General features: G+C 35.0%; 3 protein-coding genes across 5 annotated transcripts; 2 read left to right on the top strand and 1 right to left on the bottom strand.

Moving 5' to 3' along the window:
* Window position 1: 1 nt before the first annotated feature.
* zgc:113223 (uncharacterized protein LOC541424 homolog) lies at window positions 2–8,695 on the bottom strand. The gene is made up of 8 exons (XM_056266579.1): window positions 8,503–8,695; window positions 8,241–8,298; window positions 7,623–7,747; window positions 7,269–7,343; window positions 7,063–7,158; window positions 2,953–3,081; window positions 2,017–2,178; window positions 2–673 (listed from the first exon to the last, which is right to left on the bottom strand). Exons 1-8 carry the CDS (start codon window positions 8,572–8,574, stop codon window positions 563–565), a joined length of 828 nt encoding a protein of 275 aa, XP_056122554.1. The 5' UTR covers window positions 8,575–8,695; the 3' UTR covers window positions 2–562.
* A 362-nt stretch (window positions 8,696–9,057) lies between these two features.
* Window positions 9,058–14,090, top strand: reep6 (receptor accessory protein 6). 2 transcript variants are annotated; one of them, XM_056266581.1, is made up of 7 exons: window positions 9,058–9,311; window positions 10,262–10,355; window positions 10,521–10,659; window positions 11,901–12,069; window positions 13,705–13,781; window positions 13,903–13,926; window positions 14,027–14,090. In XM_056266581.1, exons 1-6 carry the CDS (start codon window positions 9,185–9,187, stop codon window positions 13,921–13,923), a joined length of 627 nt encoding a protein of 208 aa, XP_056122556.1. In that variant the 5' UTR covers window positions 9,058–9,184; the 3' UTR covers window positions 13,924–13,926; window positions 14,027–14,090. The 2 variants fall into 2 exon arrangements, with proteins under 2 accessions (XP_056122556.1, XP_056122555.1); XM_056266580.1 differs by having other exon boundaries at window positions 14,035–14,083.
* Window positions 14,091–16,057: 1,967 nt separating this feature from the next.
* cunh19orf25 (chromosome unknown C19orf25 homolog) lies at window positions 16,058–23,145 on the top strand. 2 transcript variants are annotated; one of them, XM_056266585.1, is made up of 2 exons: window positions 16,058–16,278; window positions 22,266–23,145. In XM_056266585.1, the coding sequence occupies exons 1-2, from the start codon at window positions 16,137–16,139 to the stop codon at window positions 22,448–22,450; spliced, it is 327 nt and encodes a 108-aa protein (XP_056122560.1). In that variant the 5' UTR covers window positions 16,058–16,136; the 3' UTR covers window positions 22,451–23,145. The 2 variants fall into 2 exon arrangements, with proteins under 2 accessions (XP_056122560.1, XP_056122559.1); XM_056266584.1 differs by having other exon boundaries at window positions 22,251–23,145.
* Window positions 23,146–23,584: the final 439 nt, after the last annotated feature.

Here is a 23,584-nt window from a genome sequence, read left to right as displayed (position 1 = left end):
ATGTTGTAAAATATATTTTATTAACAATACAGATATGGTAACACTTTACAATAAGGTTTCATTGTTAACATTAATTAATGCATGTTAACTAACATGAACTAACAATGAACAATACATTTGTAACAGTATTTATTAATATTTGTTAAGGTTAGTTAATAAAAAAAGTCCATTGTTTGTTCATGTTAGTTCACAGTGCATTAATTAATGTTGAGAAATACAACTTTTGATTTTAATAATGTATTAGTAAATGTTGAAATTAACATTAACTAAGATTAATAAATGCTGTAGAATTATTGTTCATTCTTAGTTCATGTTAAGTTAAACTAAATCACTACTAACCTAAAACAATCAAACACATTTTTGTTTATTTATATTATCAGTAACACTTTACAATAAGGTTTCATTAATCACAGCTTTTGGCTTAGAAACTCACAGTATAATAAAGGGAATTATCACAGTCTTTGCATCTAATTTGTAACATGTTATAACTTGGTATTTCAATGGCAGTGCGTCATTGAATTCCAAAGCAAGCACATGGTGAAAAGTGGGCGTATAACACCAGTCAAGACTTTCTGTTGCAACAAAGGTTTTGGGTCCTGTTAGAATTCCTCCTCTTCTGTTGAACGGTTCTGATTTGACAGAGCTGTACTGAAGCCAGTGACATCATACATATCTGAAGAACAGACAAATCATTTATCATCCTCAATGCAAAGAGCTTGTTTGTTTTGTCTTTCTGCACATGAATGTAGTGTATCATGCCCACAGGTTATGATAAAGGTCAGAGATAATGTTTATATGGTTGTACTGTAGTGGCTCAATGTGGGTTTTAATGTGATGTGGCTGCTCATGTATAATTATGTCCTGTATGAAGAGATTGTTGTTGGTTTTTTTTTTTTTTTTTTTTAAAGAGATTCATTCTTTAAACTCATACATACAGTGGGATTCAAAAGACTGCTTTTTTTAATACACATTTTTTTCACTACAAAATAACAACTGGGTAGAAACGTTTGCATGAATTTTGGAATTTCTTTTGGCATGCCCTCTTTTGCTGTACTGACAGCAGGCACTCAAGCTGTATGTACTTTACAATTTGGGGCAAAACCTGATGATCCATGTCATCCTGATTTTATGAATGTTCTAAGAAGCATGAGCAAATCAGAAGCAAATCTGAGGGAATAGATTTTTGGGTCCCAATGTACTCTTTTTAGTTTTTATTCCATAACATCTAGAAGGATGTAACATCTATACAATCTATATTTTAAAAATAAGCATTTGTTTCTGTGTAATTTCTTTGTGTGAGGGAATTAAATATAGCAAATTAATGTAGTTATATGTTAGTATTAATAAAATATATATTATATAATAAATATTTGCTATTGTTACAGTTTACAAATAAATAACAGTAGAAGATTTACCATCTGTGTTTTGCTGAAATTTATTCTCCCACATACAATCTCACCCTAATATATTTTGAAAATGAATGATGTGCTATAAAAAAAATAATAATGGAACAAATCAAATTACACAGTGACATGTAAAGATTATGACCAATATAAACTATAAATCAACAGAGAGCCCACATCTACTCACCTGCATGTGGAAGTCAATGAGAATTTCATCCTCCACTCTTTCACTGTGGCACATTTCTATTTATGGCTCTTGTTGTGAAAATTTATACATTTAGCTGCATTTGAAAGAGTCTCTCTAGCCGCATGTGTACAGTATATATGTATTTATATATGTCTGTCTTTCTCTACCTTTAACATTGACCATAAGCAAGCATGACATGCTAAAGTGATACTGAAAGCTAATTGGATGAAAAAGAACAACAGTTGATTGTAGCATGCTTTTAAACAATATAATTAAGTATATGTTTATTTAGTACATTTTTGAGGAGGCCCACATTCCCTTGCCTGTTTTAAACAAGACGCAGCAAGACCTGATTTCATGCATGGAGAAGTTACTAAAAGCATGCATTTAAAATAAAGTTGAAAGGACTTTTTGTGTGCGCCTCACCTCAAGGAACAGTAGGATGAGGGTCATCACTCCGACCAGCAGAAGGTTCTGTTTTCCCCACCAGACGATCTCATCAAGACAACCAGTGGTGTAGATGAGCCGACTAGCCACACTTTTCTTTATCTTTTGGGTCTCATAGCCGCACATAGAGTTGAACACAGTCTACATATAAATGAACAGACACTCTTTATAGTGTAGAAAGTGGCCAGCTTTTCATGCTTGTCTAATTTATTAAAAATAATTACAAATTTACTATATCGCTGACACACTACAGTGGGTAGCCCTGCATGAAATCTCTTTGCTTCTGCTCCACATAACTGTATATAAAATACAAAAGGTTTTTGATTGACTGCTACTAATAATTCGGTAACACTTTAAAATAAAGTTCCATTTGTTAACATGAACTAACAATGAACAATACATCTACAGCATTTATTAATCTTAGTTAATGTTAATTTTATATCTTTACTCATACATTATTAAAATCAGAAGTGTATCTGTTAATATTATTTAATGTACCTGAGCTGACATGAACTAACAATGAACAGTTGTATTTTTATAAACAAAGATGAATCAATTCTGTAATAAATATATAGCCATTGTTAGGTAATAGTTAATGCATAAACCTATGTCAACTAACGTTAACCTCAACAAACCTTATTGTAAATTGTTACCAATAATTCAGTATGCAAATATATGTACAAAATAAGACCAATCAAAATTCACTATGCAAATTTTCAATTGACACCAAGGCTGTTCATAATATTTTGAATCCTGAACATTCTAACAGTCTAGGTCAAAGAGACATTTTCAAGCAAGTGTTTCAAGCAAATTTCTTAATAAGTAAAAAAAGAAAAATGTATTTACTAAATACTAAAATGGATGGCACAAGGAAGACATCTACATTAAGTGTTTCAGGATTTGACACAACCTGACCTCATTCTTTAGCCGTATGCAGCAGGAGAAGGGCACTCCGTAGGCCTCCAGACTGGGATTTTGGTCTGATGAGTTGAAGTACATGTTTTTAGACCAGTCTAAAAAAGAATCCACCCCACAGCACTTGAACTACAGGACAAAGAAAGATCAACAGTGTGATCTTTGACATATGCCATTTCATGCACCAGCCTATCATGCTTAACTACATAAACTACTGTTCAAAAGTTTGGTGTCAGTAATTATTATTTTAAAAGAAATTAATACTTTTATTCAGTAAGGATGCATGAATTTGATCAAAAGTGTAAAAACAAAATGTTACAAAAGATTTCTGTCAAATATATGCTGTTATTTTGAACATTCTATTTATCAAAAAATCCTGAAAAAAATGATCATAACTTCCACAAAACTATTAAAGGGCCTCTATTATGGATTTTTGAAAAGACCTTTCATGTAGTGTGTAACATAGCTCTAAGTGAATGAAAACATCCTGCAAAGTTTTAAATCTGAAAGTGCACCGTATATAAATGTATTGTCTATCAAAAGTAAGAGTCGACTCTGAGTAAATGAAATTAATCGTTTTTCAAACGAGTCATAAGCCGTTTCGTTGTGACGTCAAGACGAAACATTAGCATATTGCCCGCCCACTTATTGCACGCGCAGACACCAGGGAAAACTTGAACCTCAAACCGGCAGCTGATTCCTGTGGATACTGGATAGCATCATGTCGAGAAGAACCTGTGCTATACAATGAGAAGGTAGGCTAAGGCCAGTTTTTTTTTCACTGCCCAAGGATGAGCATGTGAAGAATCAGTGGTTAAAATTAATCTTTACCACGATATCACAGCAGTGTAATCCTAAACTTTTGCGCTTTTCCCTTTATTTTACTGACGACTGCTTCTCAAATCTCTGAGTTAAATGCAGGATTCGCAAACCGCTTGCTCTTGAAAGATGGTGTTCAAAATACTTAGTTATGAGTTTGATATTGTGTAGATCTCCTGCTAACAGCTAACTTATGTTATCACTGTCTTACTGAAATACTTCTGCTAAGCAGCTGAGGGCCACTATTACCTAAAACTGTGTCTATTAATGCAGATTATCTGTCGTTCTCACTACTTTGAGGAAAGATTATGGAGCAAGATTTGTTTTACCAACGTTTATGTTACATCAGTCATTCACGCTAGAGCTCGGCTAATGTATACATTGCATACATCTCATCATGTACCTCAAACTGAGTAGAGTAACACTGAGAAAGGTCCTGTTAATGAATAGTTCTTCCAATGTTTTATCTTCGGACTCGTGCTCGCATTGATATGGCACAATCAACGTCATTGTTCGTTAGTCTGTTTAGTTTACGGTGTAGACAAGCAGAGCCTATGTTGTCATGTCAATGGGCGTTTTTGTTTTCGACGCGCATACGCAGTAAACCAATCACAACAGACTAAGCTGTCTGGCCAATCAGAGCAGAGTAGCTCACGGAAAAGAGGGATTTAGAGAGATTGATTCATCTGACGAGTCATTTGAGAATCATTAAAAATGTGGTGATGTGCAAATGTATATTATGAGGAAATAAAACCGTTTTTTGACCTTTGATGAATGCAAACCTGTTATAGGAGACTCCAAAACAACATTAGGAAACTTTAAAATAGCATAATAGGGGCACTTTAATTCTGTCAGGACCACTATCGTCAAATACGATTGACAATTAGCATACAGTTAGGATTGGCGGTATGGCGGTATGGCGGTAATGGTCCCTGCGCAGTCTCGGTTACGTATGTAACCCTCGTTCCTTGAGGAGGGTACGGAGACGTTACATCAGTGAATTACGAAATGGGGGTTTCGCTTAGAAGCCTATCAGCTTCGAGTTCTACAAACCAGCGGTACAGGGGTGGTGGCAGAGGAAAGTAACGTCTCCGTTCCCTCCTCAGGGAACGAGGGTTACATACGTAACCGAGACGTTCCCTTTCGTTCAGTCACTGCGAGTTACGTTAGTGAATGACGAAATGGGGGTCCCAATCTCAGTGCCTTGCGCAAGACTGAGCTCTCTGTCGTGAAACTAGCACAAACGAAGGGCTAGGCTTAACGCAGGAATACCAAGGTACGCTGGGTAGCATATCCCAGGAGGAATATGTAACACAGCGCCTACCCGTAGGGAGGACTTAGAATACACATATGACCCGAGTATGCATATGGAGAAACTCCAGTATCCAGCCCTTAGGGTGGAATGTTTCAACCTCGAGGCAAGGGAAAGACACAAGCTCGGAGGAGACTTACCGTGGAAATACACATTGGGGGTTGCCCAATGGGTGGACCATGCACACAGAGGCACCTAGCCAATGATGAGGGCTGACCGACCGGGCATGCACTCTGCTGACAGCATCAACAGGGCAGGAGGAACTCAGGGTCTAAGAAGAACTCATCTGAGTGAAATAGCGCACGTATCCAGTCCGTGGTGTGGAATGGCGCAGCAAGCTTTGACACAGAGCAGGTCCTACTTACTGGCTAGTGGAAGCGAGTACATGAGAGGACACTGGCTCTACCCGGAGATTATAGAATCTCGCGTAAGTGTTGGGTGTCGTCCAGCCTGCACCTCTGCAGATGTCTGTTAGCGACAAGTTGGAGGATTCCATTCCAGCTGCCCGGGAGAGCATGGCTGTCAATTCCGGATCAGACTTGGGCAATGCTGGCACACCCGAAGGCGGCAGCACAGCCGAGTCTTCATCTCCGGAAGATGGCGCTTCATCTCCGGAAGACTCCAGCCCACCTTGTGATGCGGCGACATTGGCATGCTGACATCGTCTCATCATCTGGAGCGCCGGATGAGGCATAAGGAACGTATGATCCATGATCCCACGCTAGCGGGTTGCGGTGCGCAAGAGGGGGGTGTGGCCCGAGGAAGTATCGTCTGGGCTTTGCTCCACACTGTAACCCTCAGGTCACCCTGGCCACCAGCCAAAGTATTGCCTCTCTCAGAGGGGATAGATTGGGGTGTGGCAGGGGGGACTCTACCTCTACGGAGGTCATTGAATCTCGACCGAAGTACCGCGATGGTCATGTTCCTGCAATGAGAACATGACTCATCCACAAACACTGCCTTAGCGTGCTCTAAGCCCAGACACGCAAGACAGCGATTGTGCCCATCAGATGGTAAAACGGACCGACCGCACTAGGGGTGTAACGGTTCACAAAATTCATGGTTCGGTTTGATACGATACAGTGGTGTCACAGTTCGGTACATTTTCGATACAGCAAAAAGAAAGAAATGCCAGAGAAATTTCCTATTTATAAAAGAAAAAATATTTTTAAATAAGTTTGAGTTTTACTACATCTTGAAACTTTCAGGTTTATAAATGGGGGTAATCTTTGAAAGATGAACAAATAATGTTTTGGTCATCACATTAAAAATAACATTTAAATATAGGCCTATATTTATATATATAATATTTAGATAATATTTGAGTTTTGAAGTGCTGGAAAAAGATGTGTGAAGTACTCGAAAGCATTTCACTATTCCAGCCAAACTTCCATGGTTACAGTTAGTGTTACTATATTAAATCCATGGTGAATGTTGCTGATCTGTGGACTTAAAGCCTATAACTAGATCATTCACGGCACAATGTTTCTCCTGGTTTCCACGTCAGCGCTGTTTGATCTAATAGAGATCTACGGTTAATAACGGAGAAATTTGAATGCTTCTCACTAGATCTCGCAGCGATGTTATTACTTCAGTAGCAAATTCAAATATTTTCTTCACTGGATCTCTTAGCGCTGTGTAGTAACAGTGTCGCTTGATCAAGATCGGCTTGCGCTGCACAGATGTTGCTGGTCCGAACTGATAAACGGTCTGTGAAGCACAATATGAGTAGCGCAGTTTTGTTCCGCTTTCATTACGTTCGCCATTTGATGTTGCCATCAGGAACAAATATCATTTGAATATTACTAAGGAAAATAGTTATTTTATTTTAAATTGTAACAATACTTTATCTTACTGTACATCTGTGTTTTTTGAACAAATAAATGCATCCTTGGTGAGCAAGAAAGACTTCTTTCAAAAACATAAAAAATCTTATAAAGCCCAAATTTTGAACGGTATATGAAATCAAATTCTTCTACCTTTTTCTGTACAAAATCAATAACATTTTCCAAGTCCTGATCATCCCGATAGCGCACAATCGCCTTCATCATCAGCTGCTCTGTCCTCTCTTGAACCTACCAACAAATTTTGAAAGTAATCATTTTAAAACATCATCTCATTTCTCCAAGAAATGCCCAATGGTCCAAATATAAAGTTTTAGTTTGTACCTGTGTAAATTATTTACCTTTTCAGAGAACAAAAGGCCCATCACAGCGGCTGTTACTTGCAGCAGCAGAATGGCCAGCAAAACTCCTACAAACTGGACAAATATGATTTATTTGTAAAAAAAAAAAAAAAATCTGGAAAAAAATCTAGGTAAAAAAAAAGGGTAAGTTGTCACAATGGGCACTGAGTCTGACTACTGACTGACTTGAGAAAAATATTTTTTAACTACCATGTAAAATACGGTCTTGAAATTATCATCCATCCATCCATCCATCCAAGATTTTGAAATATTCAAAGTACAAGGTAATCTTTCCATACTGAGATATAGCCTTTGTGACAACTTCCTCATGTGAGAACTATATCTGAGTCTGACCATGTTGAGCAGCAAGGAGATGTTGCGCAGAGCTCCGAAACAGCCAAAGAAAGTGATGGTGAACAAGAGAGAACCCACAATGATCAGCAACAGCGCTGGATCTGCCATCAGCGTGTCCACTACATCTGTCAAGCATTAGTAAAGAAAATATAAAGTAACACAAAATGTAGATGTACACGTTAGTTAACATACATCTTTTTCTTTCTTGTTCTTTTTTTCTGTTTACAATTTACATAGGATCTATAACAGGCTACATCTAACTTTTTCAACACTTTAGTCACCCTTTTTTTTGCCTTCATTAGATGAGTTAAAGAAAAGTTTTACATTACCTTACCTAGCCTTAATTTAAGCTGGTTGTGCGGTATGTTACAAATTACATTTAAAACTATAAATATTTCATCTAGTCTCAATGTGCCACTGTGGTCATGGAAACTATAATATTTATACAACAGTTGGAAAATATGGATCTAAACTTGTTGGAATATTATTTAGGCTAATGATCTGGTAAGCATCATATAGGCCTAATGTACAATTTGTGAAAATTTTGACATTTATAAATGTTTGCAAGCTTCTTTTACAACTAGAGATGAATGAATATGACGAATACTGTTTAAATACCTGACTCTTTGGCAACTTTTGCATAGATTCCAACAGCAATTAGGACAGCACTGAACACCTTTAACACAACAACACTCATTTGTTTAAAATATCTGCAATACAAACACAATTCCATATGAAACAAAGCCAAACGATTTGGACAAATACAACATACAGTAGGCAAACAGTTAGAAATAATATAATATAAATATACTTTAATATGCAAAGTTGTCATGTTCGCTCTAAAAATCAGCAGAAATACATTTACAAGTCATGCTCTTACCCAAAAGATGTAGCAACACACAAATAAAGTGTACTTCACGGCTCTGAATGATTTCTTTCTTTTAGTGTTCATGTTATCTCTGTGTCATTGAAAACCAAAGGCAGCTTTTATAGTGCTTCAGGTTATATCCCCTCGGTTTCGCCATAACGACGTGTAAGTGCTTGTCTGCTCAATGTATTCACATACCTGTCTGTCTATGCTTTTCCAGTATCATTTTTCTTTGTTGCGGAAATAACTGACACACAATGCCAGGTGAGCAGGGACCCCCAGCGGTTACAACTGCTCAGTACTCAGATGTAGTATCCATTGATCATTTGTAGCCAAATAATCAGTTGTAAACACCTTCACCCAACCAAACTAAATTACACAATAGCTTTTGTTAGCATAGGCTATTGATTTTTCTTTCACAAATATCATACCCCAGATTCATTTCAGTTACATTTTAAAAGTTAAGTGATACATTTAACCTACTTTCTCCGTCGTGTAATGATGTAGAGTCTGACTGCTGTCAGTCAGGAGTGTTCATCCTCCCCACAGACACGTCACTAGTCCGACAGTCTGACAGTAAGCGGATTGAGTCTGTTCAGTCAGCGAAACTGCAGAGAGGACGAAATACCATCCATGTTCTCAATCATACACCTCTATTAAATTGCATAACGTTACGCTTTCCTTTTAAGCCACGATGTTTACCATATTTACTAAGATAAAAGAACGCATTGAGGCTTTTTTGAACGAGAAGAATGTAGTCACTGACTGTCTCAATAAAATCGAAGAAAAAACAGGCATCAAGAAACGTTACTTAGCTCTCGGTAAGTCCTAGTTTTATCTTAAGTCTTTTCATGTTTTATATAGGCCTAAAGTGTTTTCTGCGAATAATGAAGTGTTTTGTGTTATAATGTAACAGGTGGACACATGGGTCAGTCGAAGCGTTAGCCTACTATTGGGGTGTGAAATGACAAATATCATTGCTAAAGAGAAATAAAAGGCTAAAACAATTAAGTTGGCTAAAACAACCTCAATAATAAATAGTATCAGGGCTATGAATATTTTATAATAGATCAAATATATTGTCGGATATTGCTCGCCCCTTATATTTTATCACACAATTTGTGCAATAAAATATTAGGGCAATAGGCTACACGCACTTGATGACATTGAGTTGTTTCCTTTTGTTTTCATTGAAAGAATTAAATGAAAATAATTGCAATTTAATAAATTTAAAAAAACATTATTTATTTTATTTTTTTCTAAATGGGCAGATTTTCTCTGACGTAGGCTAGTAGCCTATAGTCTGTGGACACATTTCGGTAACACTATTTTACAGTGTCCTTCTTACACATTTACTAAAGTAATTACATGCAACTAACCCTTAAACACACCGTAATCCTAACCCCACCTCTTTAGCAAGTATACCTATAGTTAATTCTTATTACTCCGTAGGCCTACTTAAATAATTACACTGTACTCGGATATTTTTAAATAAAGTGTAACCAAAATTGCTCCTTAAAGTATATACACCTTCCTAAAACACACAGTAGACTACTGGTATTTCACCTTCATCCCTCAACATATTGATTATGAAATTGTGATAAATATTTGTTCTGTTCCAAAAGCTGTCTACATTGAAAAATAAAGATTTCATTTGAGGCCTCATTCAAAGACAGTTGTCCATGATTAGCGTTAGTTACTGTAATTTTACTTGTGATTCTCCAGTTTACACATTGAAGACATTGTTCAGTTATGATTTTTCTCCCAACAGGTGCTACAGCTGTGACTGGAGCATATTTATTATTTGGATATGGTGCTTCTCTACTTTGTAATCTGATTGGTTTTGTTTATCCTGCATATTTCTCGTGAGTTATGTTTTAAGATATTTCACAAATCAATACTTGTCTTAACCTAAGCTGATAGTTTATTATGTATTTGAGTTTGGATGCAGTAGCTGGAGTTTGGTTACAATATACTTGTCTTAACTGGCATATATTTTAAATTATTTTCTATTTACATTTTCTTTGTAGTATCAAAGCCATAGAAAGTCCTGATAAGGAGGATGACACACAATGGCTGACGTATTGGGTAATCTATGGCATCTTCAGTGTGGGTGAATTCTTCTCTGACATCTTTCTCTACTGGTTTCCTTTCTACTATGTATGTAAGGTAGGTCATGCTTTCTCTGACTAATATCCGATTTAAGAGGATCAATTATTACCGGCTTCTTTCTGCTAATTGGCACAAAGACTTCTGCCTTCCTTTGTCATTTCCCTTAGAGGTTAAATAGTTGTTTGGCAAGCTGTTTCATTTAACACAGCTATGTTGTTGGTCTTTAGACATCTGCCAGTATTTCCATAGTGTTCAATGGCATAAGTTTGGTTTTAGCAGTTTTAACATGTTATGTTATTTTTTAACATTTTAATCTTTAATTTAAATATTTTTAAAATATTTTTTGTGGAAATGTCTGTTAAAGTCAGTGTTAAAGGTAGGGTAGGATTTTTTGTCTTTATACAAATGCTTTGTTATACTGGTTGAAACTCTCTTCACATCCAGATAGCAATCAATAAAATATTAAAACATGAACATATATCTTCTGTGGAAGTCTCATGACCAAAAAATTTTCGTCCAATCATTACGTTTGGTCCGAATGCAATGATACGATGTCCTACCTGCCTGTCAACATATGCATTTCCATACCTTTACGCACCCTGCTCATCACACGTCATCAGCACGTTCTGTAAAGCTATGCAGAATTGTAGACAGACAGTCACCGAGCGCTTGAGTTGGACTTTGTGTTTAGTTTTGAACTTTTCCCAGTTTAGTTTCCTTTGTCTTTGTTCATCAGTTATGGTTTATGCCCTTATGTGTTACACCTGTGTCTTGTTAATCATCTTGTTTAGTCCTTAGTGTCCCCTATGTATATTAGCCCTGTGTTTGTTTCAGTTTTTGTCATCTTGTGATCCTATCTCATAATAGGTGTTGTTCTGTTTCCCGTGTTTTTGTTTCCAGATGAAGTGTAATTTGAGTTTATTTTAATTAAAGAAAACTGCTTGCAAATAGATCCATCACTTTTATATCTGTCTTTGGTCAACCCATTGTGGACAAGCATACTGAGACTCTAAAACGTAAACTAAAAAATACATAATTTAAGGTCATTAAGCTAGATTGATTCTCTGGTTGTTTCACGATTTTTTTGTTTTGTCGTCTTCCTGCATATTACAGTGAACTATTATTACTTTTTCTGGGTAGGTAATTGTAAAGTTCGACAAACTACTTTCTTAAATCGTTGCTGCTTTAGTTTCTTAACTTTAATAGGGACAACTCTACAGCCATGTTAGTGATGATTTCTCACACTAGATAACCCATTACTTTAACTTGCTCTTTTTTGTGTCTTTGCTGATGCATAGTGCCTGTTCCTGTTATGGTGCATGGCTCCGGTCTCCTGGAATGGTTCTCAAATTCTGTACAGGCGTGTGGTGCGGCCATTTTTCCTGAAGCATGAAGCCACAGTAGACGGGATGGTCAACGATATAAGTGGAAAGGCCATGGCAGCAGCTGAAAACGTCACAAGAGAGGGTATACAACATAAGACTGTCAGGTTTTTGAAGTGTTTCATTTGAACATCAAAGAATAACATCTAACGCTTGAAAGTGTATGCATTTTTAAGTGTATGCTACGGTATGGGTGCAGTGTGAGGTAAAATTCATCATCAGCATAGTATGCACGCACTATTTTATTAGCATTTTTTATTAGCATTTAACATTTTCCACTCTTGCCTGTTTAAGGGTTAAGTCCGCCCACCGACTCTATACACGATGTGATTGGCCTGACTAGAGTTTGGTTTTTCCAGCTCGCAAGCCAACGGAGAGTTGCTAGACGACACTGGCTGCAAAATAAAATTTGCTGCCGCTAGGGTGCGTCTAGATTTCTAGGCTACAGAGTCTTCTTAGACTGAGACCAAGACTAACCCGAGGACATTCCCAGTTGTTCTGCAGTCAAAAAAGACAAACTACTGGAGATGGCAACAACAATAGACGCCCATGTTGACGAGCACTTGTGTGAGGGGGGTAAAGACATACCCGCAACTCTAGTTTAAATGAGTAAAGGCATTTTTATCGACCATGACTACTGGAGAGAAATAGCACTGACATGGACAAGGATGAAACTTTCTAGTGCGCATGTGTTGAGCGTCTGTGTCCATGCTATCAAACGGAGTATATTTTGAAAGGCTATGTGTTCAAACGGGCCAACAGTACCATTTGGCTGTCCACCTAATATTCAAATAAACAGTCAAAAATATTGACAAGATTTTTAAGATTTAAAATACTACATTCTGGTTGTAAATTGGTAGTCTACCATTATTTTTAGTTTTACAAAGGCCAATACTGACGCTGCTCTATAAAATACATAATTCAGTTTAATGACAGCAAATGCAACTTATTTTAGGCTATATTTAATCTAAATACACACAGACACACACACACACACACACACACACACACACACACACACACACACACACACACACACACACACACACACACACACACACACACACACACACACACACTCCTGTTAATCCGACAAATGGAGGTGGTTATTTTGGTAATTGATTAATCTCAAAAAGCACATACAGTATATCAGCCAAGGAATAATTGTGAAACTATACATTTCCAGATCACACCTAATGTAAACTTTGCAACAAATAATAATAATAATAAGTCAAATTACATTTATTGAAACTTAATAAAAATATACCCGCTTTTTATGCCGCTGTCCAGCTGTGATTGGCCAGCATTGTATTTCATAAAATAACACATGGATTAATTCTGTTCAGTGATCTACAGATTACAGCAAGACAAATACCAATCTGCAGGTTACATTCCAAATATAGAGACTAGAAACAAACCGATTTAGACAGATCAGACCCGTTTAGTACATTATGTAATATACTATAAACATATAATTGTCGAATAATTTGAACAAGCATTACTTAATTATAAAAAGTTAGAGTAATGGAGCATTATTTATTCACACCGCAAAACTTAGTTTCTGTTCCAATTTAAAAGTGAATTAAGTCGTTTTAATTGCAGCCCTGATTGAACTCAGCTCATTGTTTGCTTAGATTAATGTAAATGTTATTTTTGTCATCATATTTTTCTCATCTGTTCAAGTTTTCACTTGTTCTATCCATCAATCTTTCTGTTGCAGTCCTCCACACTCTCGCGAGAAACCGGACTGTTGGCCCAGCTGAACCTGAAGCCAAAAGACTACCCAGTTCTGCTCCTGTATGTTATGATATTGCTAATAAACCAACATTTGCCAAGATACACATTTTTCCATTCTTTGGTTTTCTGCACATTAATCAATCTCTCTATACTGTCTCTCCTTTCATGTCTCTGAATGTAGCCTGAACCCACTGTTGATTAAATGGTAAGTTTTTAGTTTGTGTCTGTGTGTGTGCATGTATGTATGAGGTGGGAGGTATTTTAATGTATATACTGTATATATATATATATTTTATTACTTGCAGAAATACAGGTGGCCAGAGTGGTCCGAGGAGACAAATCACTTGACACAACATGCAAGAGGATGCAGCAGTATCATAGTCTCAATGTAAAGGCCTCAATGAGTGAATTGTAATTAATCTTCATCTGCATGATTTTCAGGCACCCATTGTCAGGAGTGCTTGGACTTTAATAATCCGGTATATTTATTTATATTTCTAAACTGTAAATGCCCTGAACACAATTATTTATGTCAGTTATTTTTTGCTCACTGTTAATACACATTTCTACCGGTTGTTTAAATGTCTTTGGCATTTAAATGTAGCCAATTAGAAATATGGACAATTCAACAGAAATTATTGTTTTTACTGTTTTCTCTGCAACAATTTATGTTGTATTTATGGCATTTATCAGGGATTTTGTAATCTTAATATTATTATGATAAAAAATGTAAGTCTTCAAACTCAATAAATTGGGTTTGTATTTGGATTCTTTTCTCATGTACCGTTGACATCAACTTAATTCCTTAAACTGACTTAAGTTAAATGTGTCCAACTATTGAGTTTTGAGATTAGCATGTTAACTCAAATACTTGCAAATAATGAAACAGCAATTATTCCGTTAGATACATGCTCATCATTTTCTTCTGTTAAGAAACATAACAATATCTATTCTACAAATATTTACAAGATATTGTGAAATTTTTATTAATAATAAAAATGATGAAACTTTATACACACACACACACACACACATATATATATATATATATATATAAATATATACTGTATATAATGCATGATTCATAAAAACTGCACATTTATAACATGGATCTGTCCATGGAGAAAATTATACTGCATACATACATTAAAAAAAAATGTCTAAAGACAATCAATTGTCAGTGCTGGCTAGATTACTTACAAATTGTAGTCGGTTACTGATTCCAAATTGCACATCATATTTTTTTTAGCTAGTAACATAATTCATTACATTATTTGCACATGGTAATGTAATCTGACTACTTTTTGATTACTTTTAGATTACTTTTGACAACTTGTTTATCACATTGATTTGAACAGCATAATCTTGTACCATATTGATATAAAAATACACAGAGAAAGAAAATATACTATTTTATTTGATCAAAAACATGAAGTACCTACATTAAATATTACATTACACCAGGGTTAACCAGACTGGGGATCATGATTCCCAGGGATTTTTGTGAGTTAAATGAAAAACTAATTAAATCATAAAAATTTAAAATAAAAATAATTAAAAAATAAACAATAAAAATAAAACTCTTACTAAAAAAAGATTTTTGTTTTTATTTTGCTTACTTGCCACTTACTTACCATGCCATGTTGGGGAATCCCTATTGCATGTAAATATTTATTTTATAACGCCACGTGTTTGAAAGACAAAAGCCTTCCGAAGACAGTAATACATGGTTAAATGACTCATTGAGTGATAATTCAAATAATAATTATGTTTGTCAGGAGCTGATTAGTTATGCAGGGTTGAGACAACACTTCTTAAAAATGAAATGATTTCTGTAAATCCAGTGATCAAATGCTATCTGTGTCTCAGTTTTCAATGATAGACATGACTAGTTGTTGGTCTTCGTGTGCAATTCCACAAACCTGGAAGACCTTCTGATTGTATATAAGTATAGATTTCTAATTTTAGAAAGGAAAATTTAAAAGATAAAAAAATAAGTTGTAAGATTGAAATATGAATAATTTACTGCCATTGGGAGAATAACATTATATATAAAAAGTAATAGTCTACGAGAATTTTATGAAATGTAATCTAATTATTTCAATTTTAGAATTTTATAAATGCTAATTATTTTCAAATGCTGTTTTACTCCGAGTCAACAGATGGCGACAATCATCACAAAAACAAAACAAAAAAACGTCATCCTTTGACTGTTGAAACGTCATCCTCTGACGTGTCAGCACTGGATGCCATAGTAAACAGTTTACCCTATGCAGTTTACATGTGAAATATGTAGTTCAGTCATTTACTAGTAGGGTTTGTTTCACAGTGTACAGTTTCCTCATTAACATGAACACTAAAGCTCTATAAAAAAATCCTTGGTGCTTAAAACTAGAGCTGGTGTTTCCAACCAGGATGAATTTTGGTTCCAAAGGCAAGAAGCGGATGGTTCTGCCGAGCCGACCCGATCCGCCGACAGTGGAGCAGATCATGGAGGATGCAAACCGAGCCTATCTCAATGATCCAGTGTTCACTGTTTTACACGAATCTGCTGAAGGTAGGCAATCGGACAGACGAGAATATTTCAGCACAGTGGCTTTAAACACAGTTGAGTGCTGATCTATTAAAAGCACATAGTTTCACACAGCAACAGCAACACACAGTGACAGTAACTGAACAAGAAGTTAGTTTTCAGACACCACATAAAAAACAAACGCATTTCGCATCGCAAATGAAGATGAACAACTGACATATGGCCATTATCATAGCTCAGTATATTATTTTATCACAGTAGGCAACTTCTTGCTTGCCTTTTGCGCTATTTTATTTTTTAGTCTGTTTTTATTTTTTTTATTTTTTTTGTCTTTGTTAGTCTACACCCGAATCAACCTCGTTCAGTAACGTTACTGTATTTTGAATTAATCGTTCTCGTATTTTTCAGTGTCCCCTTTGAAGGGTCGTGGGAAAGTAGCCTAACCTTTAGTAGCCTACGTTTTAAATCATTTTTTTTTACCGTAATCGCTGTGGTAAAAATAATTATGTGTGTGTGTCCTACTACCTAACCATATTTTAAAATTTGTACCTAGAAGTGTTTTTGGAGTGTTTGCTCATCTGCTAAACGACTGCGGTAAAGCTAGTAACGTAACGTTTGACATTCGGTTTTATACCCATTAAACTCTCTGCGCATTTCATGTTTTTGCCCAAACCAACTCAGATATGCATAAACAAATGTCCTTTTCATTGCACAATGATTAATTTCAACAAATAAAATATGTATTAATTAGCCCTATAAATCAATTAAACAGTTTCATTATGATATCAAACTAATGGTAAAATGTTCCGAAAAATATACCTTTTATTGCACAAGGCTTTGTTTTTGGAATTAGCTTTACACATATTTTATAATAATTTTTGAAAATTAAATCGATGCAATACTGTAAATCCATTACACTAACACTGTTTGGCCTCAGAATATTATTCTCTGTAATGCACAAGGCTTGTTTTCTTGATATTTATTTTTTATTATTTTTTATAGGCCTAATGCTTATTTTTCAGATAATTAATCTGGTATTTTTTATATACAGTACTAAACCTATTCAAATCCATTAAACTACAGCGATTAAATATTATTCCCTTTAATGCACAAGGCTTGTTTTTCAGATTATTCATCTGATATTTTTTTATAAAGTTTATTTTTCAGATGAATAGGCTAATCTGGTTAAACTTCTTTTTTTTTTTTTTTAAACAAGCCTTGTGCATAATAGATAATAATATTCTGAGTAATTTACAGTCTTGTAGTTTAATGGATTTGAATGTGTTTAGTACTGCATAAAAAATACCAGATTAATAATCTGAAAAATGAACTTTATAAAAAAATGACTGATGAATAATCTGGAAACCAAGCCGTGTGCATTAAAGGGAATAATATTCGGAGTAATTTACAGTTGTTTGATACTTTTAGGCCAAACAGTGTTGTAGTTTAATGGATTTAAAGGATTTAGTACTGCATATAAAAAATACCAGATTAATAATCTAAAAAATAAACCGTATAAAAAATACAAATTTAATAATCAGACAAACAAGCCTTGTGCTTTATAGAGAATAATATTCAGAGTAATTTAATGGTTATTTGATACCTTTAGGCCAAACGGTGTTGTAGTTTAATGGATTTGAATGGGTTTAGTACTGTATACAAAATACCAGATTAATAATCTGAAAAATAAGCCTTATAAAAAAATACCAGATAAATAATCTGAAAAACATGCCTTGTGCTTTTTAGAGAATAATATTCGGAGTAATTTACAGTTGGTTTGGAACCTTTAGACCAAACAATGTTGTAGTTTAATAGATTTGAATGGGTTTAGTACTGTATTTAAAAAATACCAGATTAATTATTTGAAAAATTAGCCTTATAAAGAAATATCAGATGAATAATCTGGAAAACAAGCCTTGTGCATTAATATTTTGAGTAATTTACAGTTGGTTTGATACCTTTAGGCCAAACAGTGTTGTAAGTTTAACCCTCTGGGGACGGCAAACGCACCGGTGCGTTTTGGCAGATTTTTTTCACATAGCAGAAAAATAGACTTAAACTACTCCATCATTTCTGGTCATACAGAGTTAAGACATATTAAAAAATAAACTGTTAAATGTCTACTTTTTTATGTGCCCACCTACAATCGAAATAAAATATTGTGCTTTTGTAAAATAAAGAAAATAAACAGGCTGTGCATTCTGCCTCTCATAAACAGGCTGTGCATTCTGTGCCATTAATATGTTTATAAGCAACTGAAAAAAGCACAAATGTCAGGGCATGTCAAAACATCTCAAGGACCCCAAAAACACCCTGGTCCCCAGAGGGTTAATGGATTTACAGTATTGCATACATTTACATTTCAAAAATTATAATAAAATAGGGTAAACGTACCTATTAAGCTCACCAAAATCTACATTTAGTGCACAAGATATTGGTTTCAGTACAAGAAGTTATTTTAAAATAAAATATGAATCTCGCACACAATAATATTTCATTTTATTTTAAATGACAAAAGCATTTCAATTAAGATGTACATCATTAAATATAAAAAGTCTCTTTTGCAACTCTGAGTAAGGAAAAGACGACAACTTTCATCTTAGGAGGCGGGGTTGACCCCGTTGCTGTATGACACAATCTTTTGAAGACTGTGATTGGTTGGTTGTCCAAGAAGGAAAAAAAAGAGTGATTTTAAATATAGGGTCTATTCTAAGCCTTCACTTTGAAATTACATGTGTAATTTTTCCACACACACACACACACACATATGTGTATATAAATCCTTTTTTTATTTACCATGCTGTTACTTTCCTATAAGGTATTTGATTAGCTTAGAATGATAAAAATTGCAAAAAAAAAACAAAAACAAAAAAACGGTACCAACTATTTATGTTCCCTCTGCACCAACAGAAGTAAGTGTAAAGTTTCATTAACCTTTATATTAATCTTTGCAAATCGCGAAAAAAAAGTTTTTCATGACCATTAGTTGTAACGTCAATCTGTCAATGAACTAACGTATACATCAGTAAACACATAGCGTTCGTATCTCACTACTCTACCCTGCCAGTACATACAAAGATAGATTAAAGTGACATTACGTTAACCAACCATTCAGAAATCTTGTTCCGGGTCCGACTCCGGTTCAAACTGATACGGTTGCACAGATGTGTCCTCAGAGACTCCCGCTGCCATTCTTACTCCAAAATATACCCTCAACTGTTGTCAAGGCAACACTCCACGTGTGAACAGAGGGGCGGAGTCAGCGAATCTCATTATCATTTAAAGGCAAATGCACTGAAACGGCGTGCTGAAAACAGAGCTGTTTTTGACCAGGTAAAATTAGTGTTTTCTTAAAATACTAATGAGAATTTTTAATAAAAGTATATTACAAAGTTTTCATTTAGACCCTAAACATTCATATTAACTTGTACAAAAATGGCATTATATGACCCCTTTAAGGTTTGGTAAATGTCATGTCAATAGTGTAGTGATGCATGAAGCACAGTTCACACATGTCACTTTCTATACACCGGCTTTCTGTTGGTCAACACAGTGTGAAAACCCCTTTGCGAAATAGCCTATGCATGGAAAAATCTTTAGGCCTCACTTGAAATGACTGATCACATGGTTCCTATTGAAATTACGGCATATGCCGTTCAGACAGAGGGCATCATTGACTGACAGCCCAAACCTTGACCTAAAAGGACCTGGTTTGCATCATTTCAGTCGTTAGTTTTTAGGATATAGGCTATGTATGTAAATGATTTGTTACTTCAGACATTATCAGAGTTTTTTCACACAGGATAAACGATTATCATTAAAATCAGATATTTTCATAATTATTTAATAGAATGTGTGGTGCAGTGGCTTCACTTATTATATGACATCATGAGCATTTAAAGAGATCAGTGGCTGGAATACACTTTACAACTTTTAAGATTTTAAAACACTAGGAGACACATGACTATTTAAAAAAAAATATGGGTGTATGTACACTACCTGTCAAAAGTTTTGGATCAGTAAGATTTTTAATGTTTTTAAACTAAGGCACTTCTGCTCACCAAGGCTGCATTTATTTGATAAAAAACAGTAATATTGTGAAATATCGTTACAGTTTAAAACAGCTATTTTCTATGCGAATGTATAGTAAAGTATAATTTATTCCTGTGATCAAAGCTGAATTTTCAGCATCATTACTCCAGTCTTCAGTGTCACGTGATCCTTAAGAAATCATTCTAATATGATGATGATGCTGATAATTCTGCTTTGATCACAGGAATAAATTACATTTTAAAATATAATAAAATAGAAAATGATTATTTTAAATTGTCATGATATTTAACAATATTACTGGGTTTTTTTGTATTTAAAAATAAATGCAGCCTTGGTGAGCTGAAGAGACTTTTAAACATTAAAAATCTTCTCGATTCAAAACTTTTGACTGGTAGTCAAGTCACATTTATTTATATAGCGCTTTTTACAATACAGATTGTTTCAAAGCAGCTTTACAGAGATAACAGGAAAATAAGGCAAAAAAGTTTGTTTCCAGAAGAAAATAGCGTCACAGTCCAGCTTAAGTAAGTTCAGTGATGTTTCATTTTTGCTTTTAAAAAACAGTTATTTAGTTTATATATATAAATATATATATATAAATATATATATATATATATATATATATATATATATATATATATATATATATATATAGCCGCTCTGGAGTTAACCATGATGACATCGTCCAGCTCAGTTCAGTTCTCATATAATGGTGTCAATGCAGGCAGATCAATATTATTGTTGAATATTAAATTAAATGTTAAATTTAATGTCCCCAACTAAGCAAGCCAAGCCAATGGCAACAAAGGTGGAAAAAGGCAGCAGTGGCAAGAAACCAAAACTCCATCAGGTGGCAGAATGGAGAAAAACATTTGGCAGAACCCAGGCTCAGTCGGGGAGCTGTTCTCCTCTGTAGTGTATCATAATGTAGTGTACTTTAAATAACATTAATAATAAAAATAAATAAATGTCAGAATAATCAGTTCTGCTTTTGTTCATTAACATCTAGCGACTGAATGTAATCATTGTCTGAAGCTAAAAATTGGAGTCTGTGCCCATCATACACTACACATTTTTTTTCTGTCAAAGCAGTCAACTCGGACTAGCATCTGCAGACTTGCTATGACTTTCAAACACAAACTCACGGCAATTCATATCTATTTTACGTTTTGAGAAATTGGTGGTCAATTAGTACGAATTTGTACAATTGCAAATTGTTTTTGAACAATCTGCTTTTACCCCACTGATGGTTGGGTGTTGGGGTGGAGCATCATGCTTACTTTTTCGTATGTTTTCTTACGAAACGCATCATCGAAATTCATACAAAATCGCCACCGTTTTCTCATGAGATCCGGTTGGACTTTCGGGAATTGCCGCCGATTCCTCCAGACTGTGGTGTAGTGTATTCCAGCCATTACTGAACTACAAGATATCATATCAAGTGATGTCGGTCTCGAAATGAAACAAGTTTTGTGTATTGAACTCTACCCTTATTCAAAGATTCATGCAAGAAAACACTGTGCACACTAAAATATACTGGGGAGCATATATGGAGAACTTCTCGATTTCATTGTCCTTTGAAGAGAACCTAAACTAATTTCCTTGCAATAGTATTGCTTGTTCACCTGGTAAGGTTAATGCCATTCATAATCTCATTGTTAACTTAAAGTTCTGTCCTTTTGTGCGTTGTGTTTGTTCACCTGGTAATGTTAATCCCATTCATTTAGAGTGATGTTAGAAAGGTTATATGTCAGTTTTTTTTTTAAGTTGCTGTCTTTGTTACTGTTTCAAACTGCAATTTTTCTAAGAAAATAATTGTTGGGTAATTAAATAATGAATGATTATTACAGAATTGTGAATTGCTACCATTAGTAGTATTGTACATGGGTATTAGCTAGTGTGACTGCACCTTTGCATGCATGACCACTGACCACTGACTTTAGGGTGTCATCTTTCAGATTTGAAGTCCAGTTCCAGCAACAGTGAAGTGGAGGTCAGATACCTGCAGAGCAGACGCTACATAGAGCTGCATGAGCGATTGCAAGAGGAACGTGGCCATCTTGCTCGGCGGAGAGACGAGCTGCGTGCGACTGGGGAGTCTTTGGAGCACAGTGTGATGGAGGTGAAGAAGAGTGCACTGTGACAACTCACAGGGGCCTGCAGAACATTCACGCCTGCATCTTATGAACTTGAGATTTGATTATTCATTAGTTGATTGCCGGACATCGCAATACAACAAATTAAGATTAAAATCAGTAGGAGAATACAAAGTGTTCTCCCTATTGGAAATTAGGTGCATTTATTTAATGATTTGTTTGTGATATTTTTGGCTGATTTGTTTGTTATAAATCTACTTGGTCAATGTTAATATGTGCTATGTGTGTTTAATAGAATTATTCAGGCAATCTAATAAGGTGTGCAGACTTTATGTATTTTACATTATTTAATGTAATTTGTATCTAAATTTTCACAATACAAGCTTTCTTGTTTTTTGATGAATGGAATATTTCATTGTTTTCAGAGTACACTACAGACAGTACAACCTGGTGAGCATATTGGTAACTGTACATCTATTCTTCACAGCTTAATTTGCATTTGCATTAAATAAGTTGTCTTAAATAGCCTAAGGTTCTTTGTACATGTACAATCATTCAGTTTAAAATGTTTATGAGGTAAAGATCGCACCACCCTTAAGGCGTAAAGTGTGTAATTTTTTGGCATTAGCTCATTGTTTCTCAAGCTGAGATTAATGGTTTCAAATGACTAATTTACTCAAGCATTAGCATCACATCTGCATGAATTAACTGATAAATAAATTCATATTCATCAATCAATGAACTGATTGTGTTAACACATTTGTGATAAGGGTTTTCAGTTGTAACATTTATTGGTCCACTTTTTTTTGTTACTGAACAGAAATTTCATTTAGGTTTATTAGCAATCTAGTTAATAATGAAAGATGTAAGAAAAAAACAGCACATACAAAAGTTTGGCTTGGTAAAAGTTAGGGAATTAAATGATATAGTATTGTATATAAACTAAGGATAATTTAAGCAGTAGGCAATTAGTTGGGGTATGTGTTACCCTGTATGCAATGGTCAGAAATAAGGTAGTCCTGACCCAAACTTACGTGTTGTGAGAATGTTCAAACACAGCAATGTTTGGAAGTCATTGTACTTAAAGGTAAGGTCAAATGACTTTGATGTCTGTGCATATTTAGTTGGATGCAAGTATTTACCATTGAATAAATCAGAGTTTGACTCGGAAAAAATAAAGT

Source organism: Rhinichthys klamathensis, unplaced genomic scaffold (assembly GCF_029890125.1).
Source record: "Rhinichthys klamathensis goyatoka isolate OS25496 unplaced genomic scaffold, OSU_Roscu_1.1 h1tg000249l_1, whole genome shotgun sequence".
Classification (NCBI taxonomy): Eukaryota; Metazoa; Chordata; class Actinopteri; order Cypriniformes; family Leuciscidae; genus Rhinichthys; species Rhinichthys klamathensis.
This window is presented reverse-complemented; position numbering and strand designations above follow the sequence as displayed.

Coding starts and splice junctions, on each gene's coding strand:
- zgc:113223 (XM_056266579.1), bottom strand. CDS start 8,574: ATGAACACTAAAAGAAAGAAATCATTCAGAGCCGTGAAGTACACTTTA. Junction 7,748..8,240: donor AAAAGTTGCCAAAGAGTCAG/GTATTTAAACAG, acceptor AATGCTTGACAG/ATGTAGTGGACACGCTGATG. Junction 7,344..7,622: donor TCTCCTTGCTGCTCAACATG/GTCAGACTCAGA, acceptor ATATTTGTCCAG/TTTGTAGGAGTTTTGCTGGC.
- cunh19orf25 (XM_056266584.1), top strand. CDS start 16,137: ATGAATTTTGGTTCCAAAGGCAAGAAGCGGATGGTTCTGCCGAGCCGA. Junction 16,279..22,250: donor TTTACACGAATCTGCTGAAG/GTAGGCAATCGG, acceptor CACTGACTTTAG/GGTGTCATCTTTCAGATTTG.
- reep6 (XM_056266581.1), top strand. CDS start 9,185: ATGTTTACCATATTTACTAAGATAAAAGAACGCATTGAGGCTTTTTTG. Junction 12,070..13,704: donor TGAAAACGTCACAAGAGAGG/GTATACAACATA, acceptor TTTCTGTTGCAG/TCCTCCACACTCTCGCGAGA. Junction 13,782..13,902: donor GACTACCCAGTTCTGCTCCT/GTATGTTATGAT, acceptor CTCTGAATGTAG/CCTGAACCCACTGTTGATTA.